General features: G+C 36.9%; 1 protein-coding gene across 1 annotated transcript in view; it reads left to right on the top strand.

Annotated features, from left to right (window-relative positions):
• The window catches only part of chl1a (cell adhesion molecule L1-like a), a 103,835-nt gene that overhangs the window by 23,034 nt on the left and 58,627 nt on the right, over positions 1 to 22,174 (top strand). Inside the window, exons 4-7 of the mRNA XM_073875002.1 lie at positions 15,335 to 15,516; positions 15,728 to 15,836; positions 20,023 to 20,213; positions 20,646 to 20,768. Of these exons, the coding sequence (XP_073731103.1) occupies positions 15,435 to 15,516; positions 15,728 to 15,836; positions 20,023 to 20,213; positions 20,646 to 20,768 (505 nt within the window). The 5' untranslated portion in view covers positions 15,335 to 15,434. The remainder of the gene's footprint in view (positions 1 to 15,334; positions 15,517 to 15,727; positions 15,837 to 20,022; positions 20,214 to 20,645; positions 20,769 to 22,174) is intronic.

Below are 22,174 nucleotides of genomic sequence, written 5' to 3'. Positions count from 1 at the left end.
ATTGTTAGTAGATCAGTGGGTTAGTTTATTTGTCATTTCAGGTGTCCTAGAGTAACCGATAACCACAGAAAATAAGGTGCAGTACCTAACATAAACATATGGACATGTTTGTGGGGGTGGTGTCTTCCTCTGAAACGCAAGAATTAATTTGGTGTGACCCTCAGTGGACGAGTAGCGGCTAGCTGTAAGTGTACATCAGTTGTACAGGTGCATTGTGGGGTTGAATAAGTGCACTTAATAATTTCCACTATGATTTCGGACATTACTAAAAAATATAGAGCCTAAGCACCAAGGATGTGTCCAAACGCTTTTAATATCAATTTTGACTAAAATAATTTGTCAATTAACAACCTAACAAACACCATAAATGTGACCCAGTCTGTAAAACTCAACTAAAGTCATTGTTTTGTGATTTACTGTTTAATACATTAAATCATCCTACATAATGTAAAAAATATGCTGTGAAAATATAAACTTGATATCTTTAAGTAAGGCCAGAGATTCAAAAACAATGCTGCTAAAATAAACCCCAGCAGAAACCATTACAGAAATTCTAATGGTTTCCATTAAAATACCATTTGGAACCCAACACATACCAGTAGAGACCAACATAGACAATAAAGTTTACATTACAACCAATAAAATTCCCATTAAAACCATTCAATTCAATAAAATTTCTATGATGGTTTCTAATGGTTGTAGCAGGTAGGAAACCAACTTCCGGTGCAAATTAATAACACATAGTGCCAATAAAAAGTTTAATTTTACTATTTGAAAGTGTTTATTTAAGAATTATACATAAAATTTGAATATTGTAGTTCAAAATCTTTTTGTCATCATATCTACACTCTTAGAAAGGATATGTTAATTTTTTACACATCTTTGGGGCTGTTTACACTTGGTATTAAGATGTGTTTTCATGGATCGGATCACAAGTGGACGAGAGAGACACATCACGTTTACACCTGGTATTTAAATTTGTCTCTTTTGTCCACTTTCGACCCCTTTTCTGAATACTGTGAGGGGGAGGTCTGTCGAGACTGTGGGCGAGTCTCTCTGCTGTCATTCAAACGCGAGCAGGAGTAATCATGAGTTTATATGGACGCGAACTAATATTATGTCGGAGTCCACTGCTTGTTTAGCAAGTAAACATGCTGCACAGTGTTTTGTACGTGTATATGTTAAAGCTTTCTCTGAATTTTCAACGCAATTGATGAAATAAGATCGTGGAACTTTCACACGCTTTCAAAATGAAACTGCGGAGATCACCCGCTTTAGTTTTTTCAATGAAAGGCTAAAAATAGTGCTGTTCACCGTGTGTTCACCAGAAGTCAGGAAAGATGTAAAACATTGTGTTCAGTACCTCAGATAAGATAAATGGGCGGAGAGAAGGCGGTCGCGTGTGGCTGTTCGAACACATTCAACAACATGTGCGTTTACACAAGCAAAAGCAATCCGATCGAAAGGGGTTTCGACTACCTCTGAATGTGGTTGAAAGTGGTTAAAACTGGACGAGCTCATAAAGTTTTGAACACCGTTTACACCTGGCATTAACGTTGTCCACTTGTGATCCGATCGATGAAAACGCATGTTAATACCAAGTGTAAACAGCCTATTTGTGCGTTACGCTTTTAACACATTATGTGTAATTTAAACACATTATGTGTCATTTTGTGTTAAAATCTAACATAAGTTGTGTTAAAAGTAACACAAAATATGTTGTTTTAATAATAACACAGAGATGGGTGGATTCTGTCCCAGAATCAACACTAATGTGTTATTTTTAACATATTCGTTCTAAGAGTGTATTTTTTGTCATTTTTATGGCTGTGATTAATGCTCCAATCTCATAATTATTTATTATTTTCATAGACAAGGTCACAAATTTTAAAGGTCACAAATGCTGTATTCTGATTGGCTGAGAAATGTTTCATGGTTGTTAATTTTTTTGTAAACCATACACCTAACTTGTTAAATGTTTTAAAAATAGGCACCAGAGCAATGTTTTTGGTAATCGTGGTATAAGCCGAAGAATTGACTCCCGTCCTTTGAATTATTTGAAAATAATGCACACCGGCGGTGCATCATGCCGCATTACCACCTTGGGTGTGCATTATTTTTTATAATTCAACAGCCCGTCATCAATTATTCCTTACATATACAGGCGCAGAAAAAAATTAAGAGACCACTTCAAGATTGTTTTCAGTTTTTCTAAAATTACTATTTATAGTTATGTAAAATTATAATTTTTGTATTTCTGCCAAATTCCTATAAAAATCATGTTTTTACATGTATTTTAGGAAAATTTCAGAAATATAAATTTTATGGAATACTTTTTAATCGCATCTTTAATGTGTTTTTGTATTCACTCAGTCTTTTACATTGCTGCTTGGTGACTTTATGTCGCTCATATGGTTTGTTTTTGTTGGAATTCAACAGACACTGGACAGAAATGGTTGTATTACATCTAGAAATGATAATTAAAGGCAAAACTAAAGTGGTCTCTCAATTTTTTTCAGTAATTTTTACATATGTATATATAGTAAATATATATTGGAGCCACTTTATGCGTGACAGGTAGAAAGAAAGGTAATGGTGTGAGAAGGAAAGTAAATTGGTTGTGACATGTCTAAAAAAACATTTCACACGCGTATAAGCCAACACGATTAACCGCAAGTAGAGATTGCTCAAATTGTTGGTTTCAATTGTGACAGGTGTCTTAACGCACCTGTAACATTGAAGTCACAAGAGTTGCGTAAAGTATGAAAAGAGCTACATCAATAAGTCCATGTACCTGCTTTTAATTACAGGAGCTTTTGTGCTGCGGCATTCAGCATGAATGAATGTTTTTGTGACACCGACAATTTATTTGTTCTTCCAGCCTGTTGGGATTTTCTTCACTTCCTTTTGCCATTTTTAAAGATCGGTTTGTTTTGAAGAAGTATTTTTACGATGTCGTAAAACCTCCTGTCCAAACAAAAAGTGGTAGGGTAAATGATGACTGAATTAATAAGCAGGTTCACTTTAGACAAAGGTCACAATGCAGCAGTCACAGCAGGCGTGGTTTTGTTTTGGGCCATTGGCATGCTATGAACACTGAGTGTTTGAAGACTTACAGTATGCAGGCAAAGGTGTGCTGAGACACGTGCCTTGTTTCTGAAATGTTTGACTCATGATTTGAGGATAAATTATTAGACAGTTTTTGACAGGTTCATGACAGCTCATGACTAAGGTGATGTGCTGTAAGATAAAAGGGTTCGTAAACTCTCAGAAAAAATGTACAAGAAGGTACAAAAGTTGGGGCGGTTGTACACTTTTGTACCTAAAAGGTGCGTACAAGTACCTCAAAGTTTCATATCTGTACCAAAATTAGGACCTTTTTAAAAAGTACCATCCCAGTGACAATGGTTGTAACTTTTGTTCTGAGAATGTAAAAGTTATGTTTCGCAATCTGGAAAATTTTGGCAAGTAAGGTTTAATCCTAGATCTTTTGTTTGTCCTGGAACATCTCCAACTTTTTAAAATTACAGAGAAATTATGGTTGATAAGAATATTGTTCGAATCGCAAACATCTAAGCCTGCCTCTTTTACTATCTGATAAGGTGTCAGAAATGTTGTTCAAAGACCAATGATAAAGTTAAACCAGTTTCTGCTTGGCAAAATCACAGGCACATGGCCTAGTGGTTAGCACTTCACCTTATGTTCAACCCAACTGTTAGGTTCAATGAACCCAGACATTTTTTAGATTTGACCCAATAGTAGGTTTAAGTCGAGTTTGTCCCTTTTTGACCCAACTTTGGGTTGAAAATATCCCAGCATTTTTACAGTGTTGCGTTCAGACACCTTAAGCCTTTGTGCCTATGCAGGTGTCTACAGTTTGAATCTAGCTTTTGTCATTTCTCAAGTCTATTGCTAAGACATTTTCCCACACCAGTTTCCCACAGAAGTTTCTTAAGGGGACGTGTTGTAACATCGATCTGAACGTTAACACACCGAGACTCTATTATTCAAAGCAACCATGTGTTTTTAAGCTCTAGGACTTTTCACACTTCACTTAACCCCAGGTTACCTTCAGCCCCCAATCATGTGTGTAAAACATTATAAGAAAAAGTTTAAATACTATGATTGGATTTTATACTAACATTATTGCACCGTTCCACTGTATTATAAAGATGGGTATACCCTTACAAGAATTAACCATGGTTTTACTACAGTTAAAACCAAAAAAAAACATGGTTACTTTAGTAAAACTATGGTTACCACAAAATAACCATGGTTTTGTAAACCAAAGACCACAGTTAAACCATGGTTTTGCTTATAGTAATCAATACACCAAAAAACATGGTTAATTTTCATAAGGGTAACAATTGTGGACATTTACTTTTGTGTACTGACTGATCTAAATACAAGACTACATTGACCAATGAGTTTGACCAATGTTTGCGTACATGACCAAACAGTGGCGGCCGGTGACTTATTTTTTCGAGGGCGCACGATGCGAAGCTTGTCACAACATGTATGTGGTTCATCATGTGGTTAGTCATTTCATAATATGTGTTTGGTGCATCACGTGTCTTGTCAAAATAAGTGCCTGCTGCAGACGCATCTAAACAGTTTATGATAAAAGAGATGCTCGCGTTTGCCAGATGCTCGCTTAACTCTTTCACTGCCAGCGGTTTTTAAAAAAGTTGCCAGCCAGCGCCAGCGTTTTTCATGATTTTCACAAAAGTTTAATGGCTTCCAGAAAATGTTCTTCTTCAGATATATAAACATACAATATATCAAATGAAAGAACAGACCCTCTGCTTTCAAAAAAAAAAAAAACGTTTCATCCTACCTTGAGTAGTTCTTTTGCAATCAGCTTTTGAATATGGGTAGGTTTCTGCAAAAACACCACATCTTGAGGAAAAAGCAGAGATAATTCCATTTTTGTGACGGACTTTTCATAGAGATCCCATTCAGAGCGATCTTTAAAACAGACACGGACATGCAGCAGCTTGCCATAGGGCAATACTTCCGGTTTTAAAAAGTTGCGGAAGGGCGCCACCTGGTGGATAATAGCGGTATGGCGGAAAGACGGAAATACTCGTCATCGGCGGGGAAGCGTTTTCTCTTGATTGACGAGATGTCTCGTCAATGGCGGGGAAAGAGTTAATTAATCTCATGCGTAATAAGAGTTTACTGTTAAAGGAGTGTCTTGCGTGTATTTTGTGAATGTGAGTGTCTCTTTTATCATTAACGGTTTCGACGCATGTGCAGCAGGCACTTATTTTGACAAAACACGTGATGCACATGGTTCACATGACGCAACAAACACATATTTTGTATTCCACCCCTCGGAAGAGCAGTCACCAGACGCCACTGTGACCGAGTGTGGCGTGCAAGAAGGCGGAAACTAAAGAGAAACGTCAAAGCAGGGACAAACATATAATCATCATCTGACAGAACGACGTTGTGACAAAATGTGATTTATAGAGCAGTTTGTCCATTTAGGGCTTTTGTAAAAAAATTACGGCGACTTGCATGTAAGGAGACCCGCGTTTATGTAGATAAAAACGGCTCACTTTAAGGTAATAAAAACATATGTGTTTATTATATAAGGTCTTTACACATCACAACATACACAAAAACATAGTTGTTTATATTATATCAATTTTTTGTCACTAGAGATCCACACAGATTTTACACATTGCACCTTTTAGATCCAAAAAGAGGATATGTCTGGGATAAAGAGGATGTATGGTCACCCTAGCATAGTTCACAATCTAACATCATTTGTTCATTTATGTGTTCAGCTGTGTCCAGATTTAAGTGAGCCTGTCCTTCAACGTTTGTACTTAACGTGTGCCATATGGTTGCCAAAGCATTTGGTACAAAAGACAGGTCTCTCAGGCCATAAAACACAACGTGTATAGCACAAATTAAACTATATATAAGCTATATAGAAATATAATATGCCAAAATATGCTGTATGTTATTAACAAGCAATTTGTGCTTCATAAAATCTGCTCGCATCTGTCAATAAAGCATTAGGAATTAAGACAATAGGCTTCATTGTGTTAAGAGGATTTTTGCTGTTGACACACTGCACAGATTATCACCAATCAAAGCTGTTTTCTGCTTGACTGCCATCTTGTCCTGGTTTACACTTTTCATGATTGCAAATCAATGTAGGAGCATAAAAACAATTCCAAAGATGTTTAATAATATTACATTTACATTCAGCCAAATCATTTTTATGCTTTTGGCAGACACTTTGTTACAAAGATGTGTTTTTGTGTCAAGGTGTCCTGGCACTTACAGGCACATTTACTCTAATGATGCTTTTCCATTGCATAGTACCCCACAGTTTGGTTTGGGTTGAGTCTGCTTACTGTTGGGGGCTTTTCCACTGGGTGCAGTACGTACCACCTCGGTTTGGGTTCCAAGCAACCCGAGCTGATACCAAAACGTGACGCGAAAACACTGTAGATCACTGATTGGTCTGAGAAAATCGTCACTAAGTGTCATCGCTATAATGTAAAAGATTAGCTTTACCTTTAGTGCTAGCTTGCGCTGTCTTGAGCAAACATGTTGTCATCAGTGCTCTGCTATTAGTTCCCAAATTCCCTTTTAGTGATGAAAAACATCCACAGGTTGAGAATCAGGAACACCATAACAGATTTTTTCCAGACTTGCAGTTTGTGGCGGCACATTCGCGACGAGCACGTCAGAATTATATATGCTTAAATGCAACTTAAATGAGGCTCAGCGGAGCGTGTCGACTGACCCCACGGGTCTTTGTACAGAAACTTTCATGTAAGACAGAGGTAGTAATAAATGCGATGTGCAAACATCTATTTGTGGTGGTCAATTTTAATTTTATGGCGGACTGAGAAATAAATAAATGTATGGGAATGTACAACAATGCTCTCACGTGTATAATGTCACAGCAGTAGACAGCGCAAATATAATGACACGTCTATAATCCCTCCCACTCCGAGGTGTTACTAAACTCGATGGAAAAGCTAACCAAGCCAAAGTGAGGTGAGGTGAGCTGACCCAAACCAAACTGTGGGGTACTATGCAATGGAAAAGCGCCATAAAAGATGCTGGGTTTTATTCAATAACCCAAAGGACGAACCCAACTTGCTGGGATGTAATTTAACCCAAACCTATGTTGGGTTGTTTCAACCCAAAATGCTGGGTTAATTTAACCCATTGTTTGGTCAAACATAAACACTTTTTGAGTTAATTTAACCAAGCTGCTGGGTTTGTCCCTTTTTCACCCAGTGCTAAGTAAGTCTTCTTCTTAATGGTTTGTGAATAGCGTGAAATATAAAGCATTGTTTGAATCATCGTTAAGTGAATCTCATAGGATGGGGAGAGGCTTTAGCGACATATGTCTCATTACAGGATCTACTTTAGTGCTTTACTTAAGGGTTGGGGCAAGTTTAAGGACTGGTGTGCGTGTGCGCATGCAGGAATCTGGGGAGCGTACAGAGAGTTCAGATGTTCAGACTGAATGATGTTCAATACTATCAGCACTTCCCTTAGGGGCTCTCTGTAACTGGGAATTACAGTTCGACTGTAAGGGTGTACTCGCAGATGCATTCAAGTAAGTACTGCATTTTCGTTTTCTGTTTGGTCGGCTGTTTGATTAAGAGTTTCAAGCGTGCAGTTTTATGTGACAGTGGGGAAAATTGGAAAGGTGTATTTATAAAGCTCAGCAGTTTTGTGCGATGTTAGTTTGGTGATGTTTCTCTGTTCTCAGCCTCGGGGGGATTATGTATGAAATAATCAATCGTGTTTCAGCGAGTTTCTATTACTCAGGCAAGTTTCTATTACAATTATCACTGTTAGATCAACTTGCACTGCATGCTGTTTTTAATTAGATTAAAACATCAGAAATGATTTACAGTTTAGGTACTCGGTACAGTTCTGACTGCCAATGAGGTGATAAAGGTTTTTTCAGAGGTAAAATGTTAAGGATTGTGGTTGTATTGATGCGTACATGTTTGTTACTGACATCAGAGGTCATGGTATTTTAGGAAGAATGAAAGGTCTTCTAAGGTCACGACCTCTGATTGACAAGATATAACAGCAGTCTTATTCATGTGCTAGACTGAGTTTTTAGTGCAATTTCTGTTACACTCTAAAAAAATGTTGGGTTGTTTCAACCCATGGTAGGGTCAACTATGAACAAACCAAACAGTTAGGCTAAAGACAGTTTTAGCAGCAACAACATAAAAGTTGTTTTTTGTGGACAAAACACAACTTTTGGTAGACTTCCACACAGAATCAATAACAATTTTATTTCTGATAACAAGGAAAATAAATGACAAGTAAATTACCTTTTTTCATATTTAACGCATATCAACTATTTCACGGAGCAAATGTTACTGTGTAAAATGAATATATACAATGCAATAGCTAGGTCCTTGAATTTGCTGGCTGATAAACCTCTCTCTCCGCACAGTTGTGATCCATGCTTGTCGTCTAATACATTTTTTTCGACAAGGTATTTGATTTGAAGAAATCAGTTTAGTCACTAGCCAGACCAATAAATAAAGACTAGAAGTTCAGGCGCAAAACCGCACGCGTGCGTTTAATGCAACCGTCTATAAATTATTCTGAATTGGGTTGTTGTTATCCAACCATGGGTTAAAACAAACCAGGATTTGGGTTGAAATAACCCAAAACCCAAAACAACATCTCAGCATCTATATGCTACGGGCATCTATATGCTACGGTATTCATAAACGTTATAGGGCTTGTTCACCCAAAAATGAAAATTCTGTCATTATTTTCTCATCCTTATGTTGTTACAAGCGTGTATTAGGCCTGTTGCAATAATGACAATATCGACTTATTGGTGAACATGACGTCGCTAGTTTTTTTAGAGGTGATAAATTACCGTAGTATTTACATGCGTGTTTGTTTGCAAAAAATAATGAATATCATTAGCATTTTAGACGATCGCCTCTGTTATTTCTGCCTGCTGTCTGTCTCGGAAGAGTGGACGCACCTGCACACACACACACACACACACACACACACACATACACACAGATGCGATCAGAGTAAACACTCGTCTAAGGGGCGATTCACATTTTGCGTCTTTTGCGCGCTCAAGTTTGTTAATTCACGTCTTTTGTGCGCTTATATTGGAAGCGACGCAGTCGGGACGCACTAATTTTTTTTAGCCATGTCCGCACCGCATCGAGTTAAAATGACGCACTCATTTTTTTTCAGGTGTGTCCGCGCTGCATCGAGTTAAAAACATTTCAACTTTCTAGAATATTGGAAGCGACGTGGTCGCGACTCACTCATTTTTTTCAGGCGTGTCTGCACCGCATCGAGTTAAAAACATTTCAACTTTTTAGAATGCCCCAAGTGCACCGCAGGTCATTTGACAAGAACCCTGTAAAGCTTGGATTTATACTTAACAATCTATTAGCTGTTTAAAATTAAAATGCATATTTTATCATATTTATTTATATGTTTTAAATATTAAGAATATTATTTTTTCTTACATTTCATTTTCAAATTAATATTTCATATTTTTATTTTAATATTCTTAAAAATCAAAGTTGTGTTCTTAGAAATGATGTACTTGCATTATTATGCTATTTGTCATATATAATCAGTGATATAAAATGGTCTTAAAAAGACAATACAATTGATTATCGGCATTATTTTTGGGGCAATTAACCGACTTATGAAAGCAGCTATCGTGACAGGCCTAACCTGTATACATTTCTTTGTTCTGATGAACACAAAGGAAGATATTTTGAGGAATGAAACCGATCATAAGCCCCATTCACTTCCTTAGTAGGATTAAAAAAATACTATAGAAGTAGTGCTGGCGATAATTCGATAACGGTAATTTTACCGATATAAATTTCCAGATAAAACGATAACAACTATTCGATAAGTGATCGATAATGTTTACGCACTGCTCGTAATGTTGCGCAAGCAGTTCCAGATGCGGCACGGGCTCTTGGTTTACAATGAGAGTGTCAGACTTGAAGGAGTGGAGTAAGATGAGACAATTTATTGATTTATTAGTAGAGCCCTATGATTTCCGCGATGCGGATAACGCGGACGGAATCATGGAATCCAAATGCGCATAAACATTTTCCTTTTGTGTTATGTTGGATGCGCAAACATGGTTCATCAAAGCCCGGAACACAGCAGACAAAATAGGTACAGTATACTTTACCTTCTTTCAGCGTCCGCCTTGAGCACGCAAACGTCCACACATTTTTAAAAGTATATTTACAGGACATTAACAAATTCAGGAAACTGAGGAAAACTGCAGATCCAGTGTGCACTCCCACATCAACGTGACGCTCTTGACATCCATTTTTCCGCGTGCTCATATATGTATAAGACACGCGTGATCACTGAACTAAGTTTTCGTTTAAGTGAACATAAACAGACCGTTTCATCGAGCGCATGTGCGGTGACGCGATAAGCGTCTGGTCCAAACTTTACTTCCTGTTTGTGTTTGTTTAATGGTCTGACTAGTTGCTGAAACTGAACTCTTAAACATATACCTCGTCGAAAATAACAAATGCTTTAGGTTCCTATGTAATCTACATGTTGTTTATTTTGCTTGTTATTTAAATTAACTACTTTAAAGGAATAGTCTACTCATTTTCAATATTAAAATATGTTATTACCTTAACTAAGAATTGTTGATACATCCCTCTATCATCTGTGTGCGTGCACGTAAGCGCTGGAGCGCGCTGCAACACTTCGATAGCATTTAGCTTAGCCCCATTCATTCAACGGCACCAATCAGAGACAAAGCCAGAAAAGACCAAACACACCAACGTTTTTCCCATTTAAGATGAGTAGTTATACGAGCAAGTTTGGTGGTACAAAATAAAACGTAGCGCTTTTCTAAGCGGATTTAAAAGAGGAACTATATTTTATGGCGTAATAGCACTTTTGGGAGTACTTCGACTCGGCGCAGTAACACCCTCCCTCTCCCATTATGAGATTGAGAAAGGGAGCGGACTTTTCAGGCGAGTCGAAGTACTCCCAAAAGTGCTATTACGCCATAAAATATAGTTCCTCTTTTAAATCCGCTTAGAAAAGCACTACGTTTTATTTTGTACCACCAAACTTGCTCGTATAACTACTCGTCTTAAATAGGAAAAACGTTGATGTGTTTGGTCACTTCTAACTTTATCTCTAAATGGTACCATTGAATGAATGGGGCTAAGCTAAATGCTATTGAAGCGTCGCAGCGCGCTCCAGCGCTTACGTGCACGCACACAGATGATAGAGGGATGTATCAACAATTCTTAGTTAAGGTAATATCATATTTTAATATTGAAAATGAGTAGACTATTCCTTTAAAAGGACTTTGTTGTTATTTATTCTTCGCAGAGTTTACCGGAAGTTACGTTATGACCACGAAAGTTGTTACTGCTGAAACCGTCTATGTTGAAACTTAAAGCAGTCTTGGGTCTTAAAGTGACAGTAGCCTGCTGCTTTCTGTGTCAGAAATGTGTTGATTTCATAACAAATATGTTTACAATTAATACAGATGCCTGAACATTAAAACAATATTTTAGTATTTGTATTTGTCAGGTTTTGAATAAAAAGTAGTTTAAAACCATTATGAACTGTCAGTTTTTTACAATTTTCATTCAGGAGCAAAAATCTGCCTTTAAATTTGACAGGAATAAAGATTTGTTATTTATCATAATAATTATAAATATGGACTTATATGGAAAACATTTTCTTGATAATTTTGTTGGCCATATCGCCCAGCCCTATGTGGAAGTGAATGGAGCTCATAAACGATTTGTTTACAAACATTCCTCAAAATATCTTCCTTCGTGTTCATCAGACCAAAGAAATGTATACAGGTTTGTGACAACATGAGGGTTAGTAAGCGATAAGACAATTTTCATTTTTTAGGTGAACTATCCCTTTAATTCTCAAATGTAAATTTTTGCAGACGTGCACGTTTTTCTTTTCCAGGAAAATGAACCCAAAATATTACTGGCTCATCATGCATGAGATGGTACAGTAATAGAGAAGAAAAAGTTACATATTGCAGTTCCACTGTATCTTGTATGACAAATTAATAAAAAAAAATCGAAATTTTTGTAAACAACGGCTATGATCTTGTACACACATTTCCCCAAATGTCAGCGTTTCAGGGCATCACTGTTCCTCCTGCTGATTCCTTAAGTCCTTCCAAGTGTTTTTGAATGTTCAGACGTTGCTCTTTATGAGAAGGCAAAGACTTAATCATCTGAAATCCACATCATGAGCCGAAGGGATGAATAAGAGAATCCATCTCCTCTGGCCACTCTAGGATAAGGAGAGCTAATCTCAGGTTAATGCTTGTAATTTGCGCAGGCGGGCTTGACTTTGTGCAGCTTGTGAGTGCGGACGATTATGTGAGGAATGAGCCTCTGGCGTGAACATTCTCACGGTTCATCGGTCTTTCATGGAGGCGTGATGGCAAACGGCATGCACAGAGTGAGGAAAATAAACAAGAAGAAATTCCCAACGCTGCCGGTTCGTCTGTAACTTTAACCTTGCAACCTCTGCGTCTCCAGACTTTGCAGAAGTTATAACATGTATCTTATAAGTGGATACCCAAATATAATTTTCATTAAGTAAATGAAGTATCATTATCAAGTTCATACTTTTTAAGTTAAAATGACAGAAAGATTTGTTCATAGCTCTCCAGTTTTCTGACCTTATAAAATCAGATTTGTATTTTGTGGCTTATAAGCGGTCTATTCTTGACATAAGACAGTTAACCTGATACAAGTATATCATATAAATATTTTTGTTTCTGTAGCTCAATGCTACTCAAAGGAAAATTTTATTGTTCAGAAGATTTCACAAAGTTCTCATTGTTTTAAGTATCACCTTAAAGGATTAGTCCATTTTCTTAAAAGAAAAATCCAGATAATTTACTCACCACCATGTCATCCAAAATGTTGATGTCATTCTTTGTTCAGTCGAGAAGAAATTATGTTTTTTGAGGAAAACATTGCAGGATTTTTCTCATTTTAATGGACCTCAATAGAGCCCAACATTTAATACCTAACTCAACACCCAACAGTCTCCTCCAACGGAGTTTCAAAGGACTACAAACGATCCCAAACGAGGCACAAGGGTCTCACCCAGCAAAACGATTGTCATTTTTGACAAGAAAAATGGGAAAGATGCTCTTTTAAACCACAGCTTTTTGTCTAGGTCTGGTCCAGCGCGACCTAACGCAAATGCGTAGTGACGTAGGGAGGTCACGTGTTACATTTATAAAACCCACATTTGTGGACCATTGTAAACAATAAACTGACACAAAGACATTAATTAGTATCAGTTGACACACAACAACGTAGGAACGGTCCTCTTTATCAACACTTGTAGACACTGGGTTGGAGTTTCGCGTTCGTCCTCTGTGACCTCTTGACGTATTGCGTGGGGTCAGCTGGCGCATCACGACCAGATCTACATGACGAGAAGTTGTGCTTTAAAAGTGTATATTTGTTGTTTTTATTGTCAAAGGTGACAGTCGTTTTGCTGGATGGGACCCTTGTGCCTCGTTTGGGATCGTTTGTAGTCCTTTGAGGCTCCGTTGGAGAAAACTGTTAAGTGTTGAGTTGAGTATTGAATGTTGGGCTCTATTAAAGTCCATTAAAATGAGAAAAATCCTGGAATGTTTTCCTCAAAAAACATAATTTCTTCTCGACTGAACAAAAAAAAGACATCAACATTTTGGATGACATGGTGGTGAGTAAATTATCTGGATTTTTCTTTTAAGAAAATGGACTAATCCTTTAAGCCCAATTTATACTTCAGCCTAGCCTACACATACTGTAGACGTGCACCCTATGGTGTAGACTGACGCGCACTTCTTTAAAAATCTTACAACATGTCAATTCTACATGGAACGTAAGTGCTGTGATTGTTCAGCAAGAACCCTTACCTCAGGTTAAAAAAATTGGTGTCACATTTCCTTATATGCATTTATGCTTGGGACAGTAAAAACAATAATAGACGAAATCGAGGAGTGATGTTTAACAACTCAATCTGTAACAATAGTTTATTTCCATCCATCACTGCTGATGCTTTAACAACAACGTACACAACAAGCAACACAATGTAGTGCCCTAGGGGGACCACATTTAAAGTGCCCCCCCAAAAATATATTTAAAAGTCAAGTCATTCAGGGTTCCAGACTAAATTTTTTGTTATGAGGAGCACTGTAGCCCCTGACTGAAAATGTTCTGATTTTTAAGAAATTTTTAGGAATTTTAGATTTTTTTTAGGAATTTTAGGATTTTTTTTTAGGAATTTTAGAACATTTTAGAAAATTTAGGGCAATGCAATTATTCACATTTTCCGCAAAATAACTGCATTACTGAAAAATACTAAATAGACTTAACTCTATGCAGTTGATGCACAATTGCTAAAAAACTTTCAAAACCAAACTCAAAGAACTACACCATTTTTTTAACAATGGAGACATTTGTGATTTTTTGGTCTTTTTCTCATGAGAAACATCTGAGTTAGAAGACTTGAGCAAAAGTTTCATTTGCCTTATTTATCTCGAAATAATTGAGATATTAAAAAGATCTCATCCGAGATTTTACTACTGGATAGGAATGTCATTCATTTTAAATGCAATGAATATATATATTCTCATGCTTATGCAGTAACTTTTACAATTTTAAGTACAATAATACCACTAGCCTTCGACTAGAAACACCAAGTAGCCAATCTTGGTTGCTGGCTGTGACATGAACTCATTTAAAAACATTACGGGGCGGTTTCCAGGACAGGGTTTAGATTAATCCAGGACAAGGCCCTATTAATATTAGGTAATTTAAGAAGTTTTTACAAACATACCTTACATAAAACACTACAAGTGTGCATTTTAAGACAAAACAATGTCAACAAAATATGTTCAAATAAAAATGGACAAGATGTTTTTAAATGAAAGCAGCTCAAACATGCATTTTAGTCTGGGACTAGGATAAGCCCTGTCCGGAAAAGCGCCCCTAAATATGTTTTCCCCAGCTTCTTGTTTTGAAGAAAATGTGCCTGTCAAGTCATATCATGCGGTCTTTAAACAACGACCATCTGCCAGTCAAGACTGACACATTCCTAAGATTTTGACGTTTTTGTCAGTACCTGTGTTTCACCGTTTACATGTTGCTCTCTCACCTGCCTGAGGTGCAAAGTTTGTGAAAGCATCTCACCAGCTATAAATCCAATATATGATGTTAAACACCCAAGACTCTGTCAGTTTTGCAGTAGAAGGATTTACTATAATTGCTTCTCTGTTTTTACTCTTGTTCTCTTCTAGGACTCTTAAGATCTTTGCCTTGGAGGAGTCAGTGAAGGGCTCAAACTAAAGTTTCCAGGTGAAATACTCTTTTATTTCCTTTCCTCATCTGTCGGCTGGGATGAGGGGGCTCAGGAGCCTTCGTGTCGGGCTCCTGTTGATCATCTTATCCACTGCCTTTGGTGTTTACATCCCTCCTCACGGTGAGTAGCAGGACAGTTCAATGACTCTCAGATGTTTTTTAGTTTCCCATTGCATTTCTTCCAGACTGCCCTTTAATTCGAAGTTACAGCCATTATCCAACAGCATTGCTTGTTACTGTACATTAAACTCCAAAAAAACAGACTTTCCTGTTTAGCACAAATTACAATTTAAATTGTGAGGTTCTTTTATCTTTTGACCTGTTTCCTGTAGTGGAGCAACCGCCAACCATCACCATTCAGACTTCGGGCGCTCTCATTGCCTTACCGTATGATGACAGCTACACCCTCAAGTGTGAAGCCAAAGGCAACCCAAGACCAACGTGAGTGAGATCTCCTGCACTTATAGATGTTGCACATTTCTTCTTCAAACATAACATTTTTTGTTTATTTAACCTTTTTATATGATGTTTTGGTGATCATGGTTACCAAGATACAAAAATTACCAATAAAAGTCACACGCAAAAAGGACACTTAACAATAAAACTGATGTTTTGTTTACAGAAGAAAGTGAGGTGGAGGTAGATAAATAATGACAGAGTTTTCATTTTAGGTTGAAATACTTTAAAAATTAATTATACACTACAAAATGGATTTTTATTTAGTATTTTTGTCTTGTTTTCAAGTACAAGTATCTAAATATCATTAACCAGTTAGTAGTCAAAGATCACTGTATTTGTTACATTCATAATGTAAAATATTTTACTTATCACAACCAACAATACATAATTAACTCTTTCCTCGCCATTGACGAGATATCTCATCACTCACTTGGGCGCACTTACCCAATTTATAAAAAAAACTCTGTGTATGTTTTGATAATCGTTCTGAATCTGATCTCTAACAAAATTCCTACACAAAAATGCAATTATTTCAGCTTTTTGCTAAAAAAGTGTATTTTTTAAGAAAATATTTAAGAGTTTATAAGCAGTGTTGGGGGTAACGCATTACAAGTAATGTGCATTACGAAATAATATTACTTTTCTGAAGTAACGAGTAAAGTAACACTTTACTTTTTAAATGTACATATTAATATTTTTTCAAAAAGTAATGCAAGTTACTTTTTTAGTTTAATTCATTTGATTAAAAAAAATTATGTACTCTATGCGTACACGCCTGTGTGGAAACAGTTTGAGTCAGAAACTGAGATGGAAGGCCAAAGATCAACATTTTTGTGGTGAAATATGCAATTTCTGAATGCAGAACTTTTCAGTCATAAAAACACCTGCAAGGCCTGAAAGAGATCAAGCCTCAGCCAAGAAAAAGCAACGCAAAAGTAACTAAAAAGTAATGTAAGCATTACTTTCCATGAAAAGTAAAGCAATTAGTTACTTTTTTGGGAGTAACTTAATATTGTAATGCATTATTTTTAAAAGTAACTTTCCCTAACACTGTTTATAAGCAGAGAAAAAAAATATAGATAAGATGAAACGTTTTTTTTTTCCCCGTACTGTTTGTTTGAAAACAGAGGGTCTGTTTATTCATTTGATATATTATATATAGAGAAATTTTCTGGAAGGGATTTTGTGATACTTTTATGCTGGCGGGCAACTTTTCAAAAAATTGCTGCCAGCGAATATGTTAAAAAGGTCTAAGACTCAAGCATTTGACTTTTCTATTTTGAAAATAGGTTGCCTTTGCCCACCCTGTTGGCCTATTTTTTATGTCTTAAGCCAGTCAAACATACAGCACGCGGGCCGAAAATCCATTTCAGGCAGGACACGGCAGTCGCGAGGGTCTAGCTCATTTTTAATAGCCAAACAAGTACGGTTTTATAGGTGGAGCGTAGACCGCATGTGGTGCCTGTGCAGTGCCGGTCCTAGATGCTGGGGGGCCCTAAGCAAAGCTTTGTGAGGGGCCCTCTGTCAGTGTATTCAGACCCTGATAGCACACATGCATCTTGAAGACGTCTATTTGATGTCTGCGTTTACATCTGCAAGATGTCTTATTTAGATTGTTTTCTCATCTGCAATACGTCTGTGAGACGTCTCCTTAAAGATGTCATATAGACAGACATATTGAAGATGTCTGCAAGACGTTTTTGATTTAGAATGTATGTAAAGCAGCTCTTTTCCTTTATAAGATGTTTTTACACACCAGATGTATTCCAGATCTCCAGATCTTTACCAGACATCTTACAGACGTACCTGTGCTATCTGGGTAAAACCCAGTCAATGTTGCTGTTAGTTAGTTGTTAACTAACCACATAGTGTATTATCTTATAGCTGTATATTATTCCCATATGCACATTACTTTGAAACCCTGACTGATAAACTTGCTGATTATAACATGAAACATGTATTTGCTGATAAGTTGTTTTGATTTAAAATGTGTTGTGAGAAGTACTAAAAAATTAACCTGATCTAAATGAATGTAATGAATCAAATTAAATTAAATATAAATACATACTGTTAATACACAGGGGTTAAATTGAGATTTGTTATGTGTGGGGGGGGGGCTCTGTGGGGAGGGGTACTTCGAGGGGTAACATGTTTAATACTGATGACAGCAAAGCCACTGGTGTGTTTCAATGACATTCTGGACCTCTGATAGGATTTGATAAGTTTCAGCTTTAAAAGAGCATTTCACCCGTAGAAACATTAATCTTTATTGAAAGTGTTATATTTGTAGTCGAAATGTAACATACAATTAGAATTTGGTGCCTATTTTACAAAGAAAAGGGGTGTTTGTAGTCTCACTTTCTCAACAAAGATATTGCACTTCCTTCTTTCAATGATGCAAAATGATGAAGTGTCCCTTTAAAGCTGTCATACAGGTTGACCCCAAATATTTTAAAAAATAGTTTCTGATTTTAAATATTGCAAATCTATGAGTTTGACACCCTATATCCATTTGTTGCACATGTCATTATGCACAATTGATCAAACTTTAAAGGAAGTTAAAAGAATCAATCTCCTTGAATAATTCTAGGCATAAGATGCCCAAAAAGACTCAATTAACAAGATAAGGTACAACACACAGTACTGTATCAGCAACATGTCTTATAAATTAGCCATAGAGATTCCCTATGCTGGTCAGCAGCTGAAAACAATCATATAGTTAGGTTTGATTTGTGTAATCAAAATACATTATTTTATTAAACTATACAATGAGTTATATCCAGTGTTATCCAGTTAACATACTAATTAAACGAGTGACATATACTTTAATCCTTTACAAATTTCAAGTCTTCTAATAAGTTTTCTCGAGGTGGGCACCATTCTTACCTCTCTCTCTCTCTCTCTCTCTCTCTCTCTCTCTCTCTCTCTCTCTCTCATGATGTCAAATTATCCTGCGCGAGAGCGCGTTCTTGAAGTTCAAAGGGAAAAGCGCGTGTTTTCGCGGCAATTGCGTCACCCAATTCGCGTCATTTGCATCGCCCCATGCTAGGACGCGTGTGGATGCGTCTTTGCATTGACTATATATGTAATCTGCTCGCGCAAATCCTTTATCTTGTTCCCTTGCTTCACGTTTTTTCCCCTTTATTCTGCCCCAGACGGATAGCTTTGTTTTAAATCAATGGTGGGCATATAATATGCACATCGTTACCAAATCACTCTTCTGCGTCATCCACGCGGCCGTTTCTAAATTTGAAGGCTGCAACCTCCGGATGTCGCATATGCGCGCTGCATACGTCATCAAGCCTGATTTATTTAAGTTAAATGAGCATTTCATTTGCAAGTCATAAACATAATATAACAATTAACCATTAACTAAGAATAATAGTCAACATTATAATTGTTAATATTCTGAAATACGTTTTTATGACGCATATGCAGCCTACAAATGTGACCTCTGAAGGCTGCAGCCTTCGGATTGAGAGACTGCCTGCATGTTGTCCGAGTATATCACTGATTTAAGAAATCATTAAGTATTTTTAAAAACCCGCATAAATTCGGAAGTTTGCAAATTATTTAAATTATAGCGCCTTGTTTTCATTAAACATAATAATAATTTTTCTTTGATATAATGGTTTTAAATAATTCTGAGATCAAGGGGGCCCTCTAGTGGTGCGGGGCCCTATGCAAATTGCCTAGTTTGCGTATAGGAAAGACCGGCACTGTGCCTGTGCATCCACACTGTGAAAAGTTGGATCAACGTAAAAATGTGCTTTTTAACTTAAAATTTTACTAAACATTTTTTAGAATAAAGTTGAATTTTTTAGGTGTTACCAATTAAAGTAATTTTTTAAGTTGAAGGGTTAGGGATTTCCGGCATGGCTCTTTGCGGCAGGTGTCAACCAGTGGGTTATCATTTTAAAGAAGGTTATAACACAAGGTCATTTTACTTCTCAAATAAACATATTTAAAAACTTAGATGTTAGATATTTGGAAAATAAGACAAAAATACTAAAAAAAAAATCTTTTTTTGCAGTATATATACTGTCTATAGTTGTATATTTCTATCTGACTTGAGATACCTGGTTTAAAGAATTAATTATGTTTAAAATGTCTAATTAAAATAGTGCTTAATGTCCCCAAAAATGTCCTGCTGTTTTTGCTTAAGCAGTTACCGCTGGACAAAGGATGGAGCAGATTTTAACCCACATCTAGATACTCGACTCGCAACAGAAGAGACCAGTGGGACTTTTGTGATACCAAACATAAAAGACAAAGTGAAATTCCAGGGAAAATATAGATGTTACGCTTCGAACAAACTTGGAACTGCAATATCAGAGGAAACAGAATTTATTGTACCTAGTAAGTCATTCTTGATAAATATCTTCTGTCAAACAGCATCATAAAACTAAACTGCTGTTACACCATACAGTAGTGTTTAACATTTATGAATACAATAAGTAATAGTTACGGGCGTATTTCTTCTATTTAAACAGTTTAGAGTTGTACTAGTACAAGCTGTTCCCATCATGAATTTCTCAGTATGGTAAGGTATTGAACATGATGTTGTGATTCATAGTGTTCCTGTAGCTTAATTGGTAAAGCATTGTGTTTACAGCAAAAAGTCACTAGAAAACATACATTAGCGTATTGGATTAGCATTCTGTATATGTATTAAAAATGTATAATAATTTGATGTCTTTTATATTGCATGCTGAAGTATTTGCTTGTAACATGACTGCTGCACCATATTGTAAAGAACTTACATTGTGTTGATTTTGTATTCGCTCACAGCTACGCCCAAGTTCCCCAAGGAGAAGATGCAAACAGTGATTGTAATGGAGGGAGAATCAGTGATTTTGGAGTGTAACCCACCAAATGGGGTTCCACCTCGGTATCTCTACTGGATGACCATAGGTAGTACAATGCATTTTATATCAGTTGCTTTAAATGATGTTACTAACATGAAAACATATTTGAACTTAAAAGCACATTATAAAACGGGCAGTTCTGGTTCTTCATTCTGATTGGTTGAAATACGTTCTAAGCTGCGATAAAATAGCCTGGTAACCCCACGGTTCAGACCGCATTACATAAGTATCACTGCACCACTGTTGCTATGTACTGATCTATGAAAATAAACACCACAGACTTTAATCATATTTTCATTGTGCTTTTGCTGCGTCTGTGTTGCTTGAGAACTGCTCTCTTTTTAGCCACACTTGATTCTGATTAACTACAACCCCAAAACAGAAAAAGCTGGGAAACTGCAGAAACTGTGAGCAAAAAAGGAATGGAATCATTTACAAATCTCACAAACGTATACTCCATTCACAGTAGAATATAGATAACATATCAAATGTTGAAAGTAAGATATTTTGAAATGTCATGCCAAATATTGTCTCATTTTGGATTTCATGAGAGCTACACACTCCAAAAAAAGCCGGGACTGTAGCAACAAGAGGCCAGAAAAGTCAAACGTACACACAAGGAACAGCTGGAGAAGGACCAATGTTTAGGAATAGGAATGTTGTCCTATTCTTGTCTAATACAGACTTCTAGTTGCTCAACTGTCTTAGGTCTTCTTTGTCGCATCTTCCTCTTTATGATGCACCAAATGTTTTCTTTGGGTGAAAGATCTGGACTGCAGGCTGGCCATTTCAGTACTCAGATCCTTCTTCTACGCAGTCTTGATGTTGTAATTGATGCAGTATGTGGTCTGGCATTTGTCATGTTGGAAAATGCAAGGTCTTCCCTGAAAGATACGATGTCTGAATGGGATCATATGTATCTAGAACTTGGATAAACCTTTCAGCATTGATGGTGCCTTTCCAGCTGTGTAAGCTGCCCATGCCACACGTACTCATGCAACCCCATACCATCAGAGATGCAGGCTTCTGAACTGATCGCTAATAACAACTTGGGTTGTCATTGTCCTCTTTAGTCCGGATGAAATGGCATCCCAGTTTTTTAAAAAGAACTTCAAATTTTGATTCGTTGGACCACAGAACAGTTTTCCACTTTGCCAAAGTCCATTTTAAATGAGCTTTGGCCCAGGGAAAACGCTTGTGCTTCTTGATCATGTTTAGATATGGCTTCTTTTTTGACCTACAGAGTTTTAGCTGGCAACAGCGAATGACACGGTGGATTGTGTTCACTGACAATGTTTTCTGGAAGTAGTCCTGAGCCCATGTTGTGATTTCCATTACAGTAGCATTCCTGTATGTGATGCAGTGCTGCAGTGCCGAAGATCACGGGCATCCGGTATGGTTTTCCAGTCTTGACCCTTACGCACAGAGATTGTTCCAGATTCTCTGAATCTT

Source organism: Misgurnus anguillicaudatus, chromosome 13 (assembly GCF_027580225.2).
Source record: "Misgurnus anguillicaudatus chromosome 13, ASM2758022v2, whole genome shotgun sequence".
Classification (NCBI taxonomy): Eukaryota; Metazoa; Chordata; class Actinopteri; order Cypriniformes; family Cobitidae; genus Misgurnus; species Misgurnus anguillicaudatus.
This window is presented reverse-complemented; position numbering and strand designations above follow the sequence as displayed.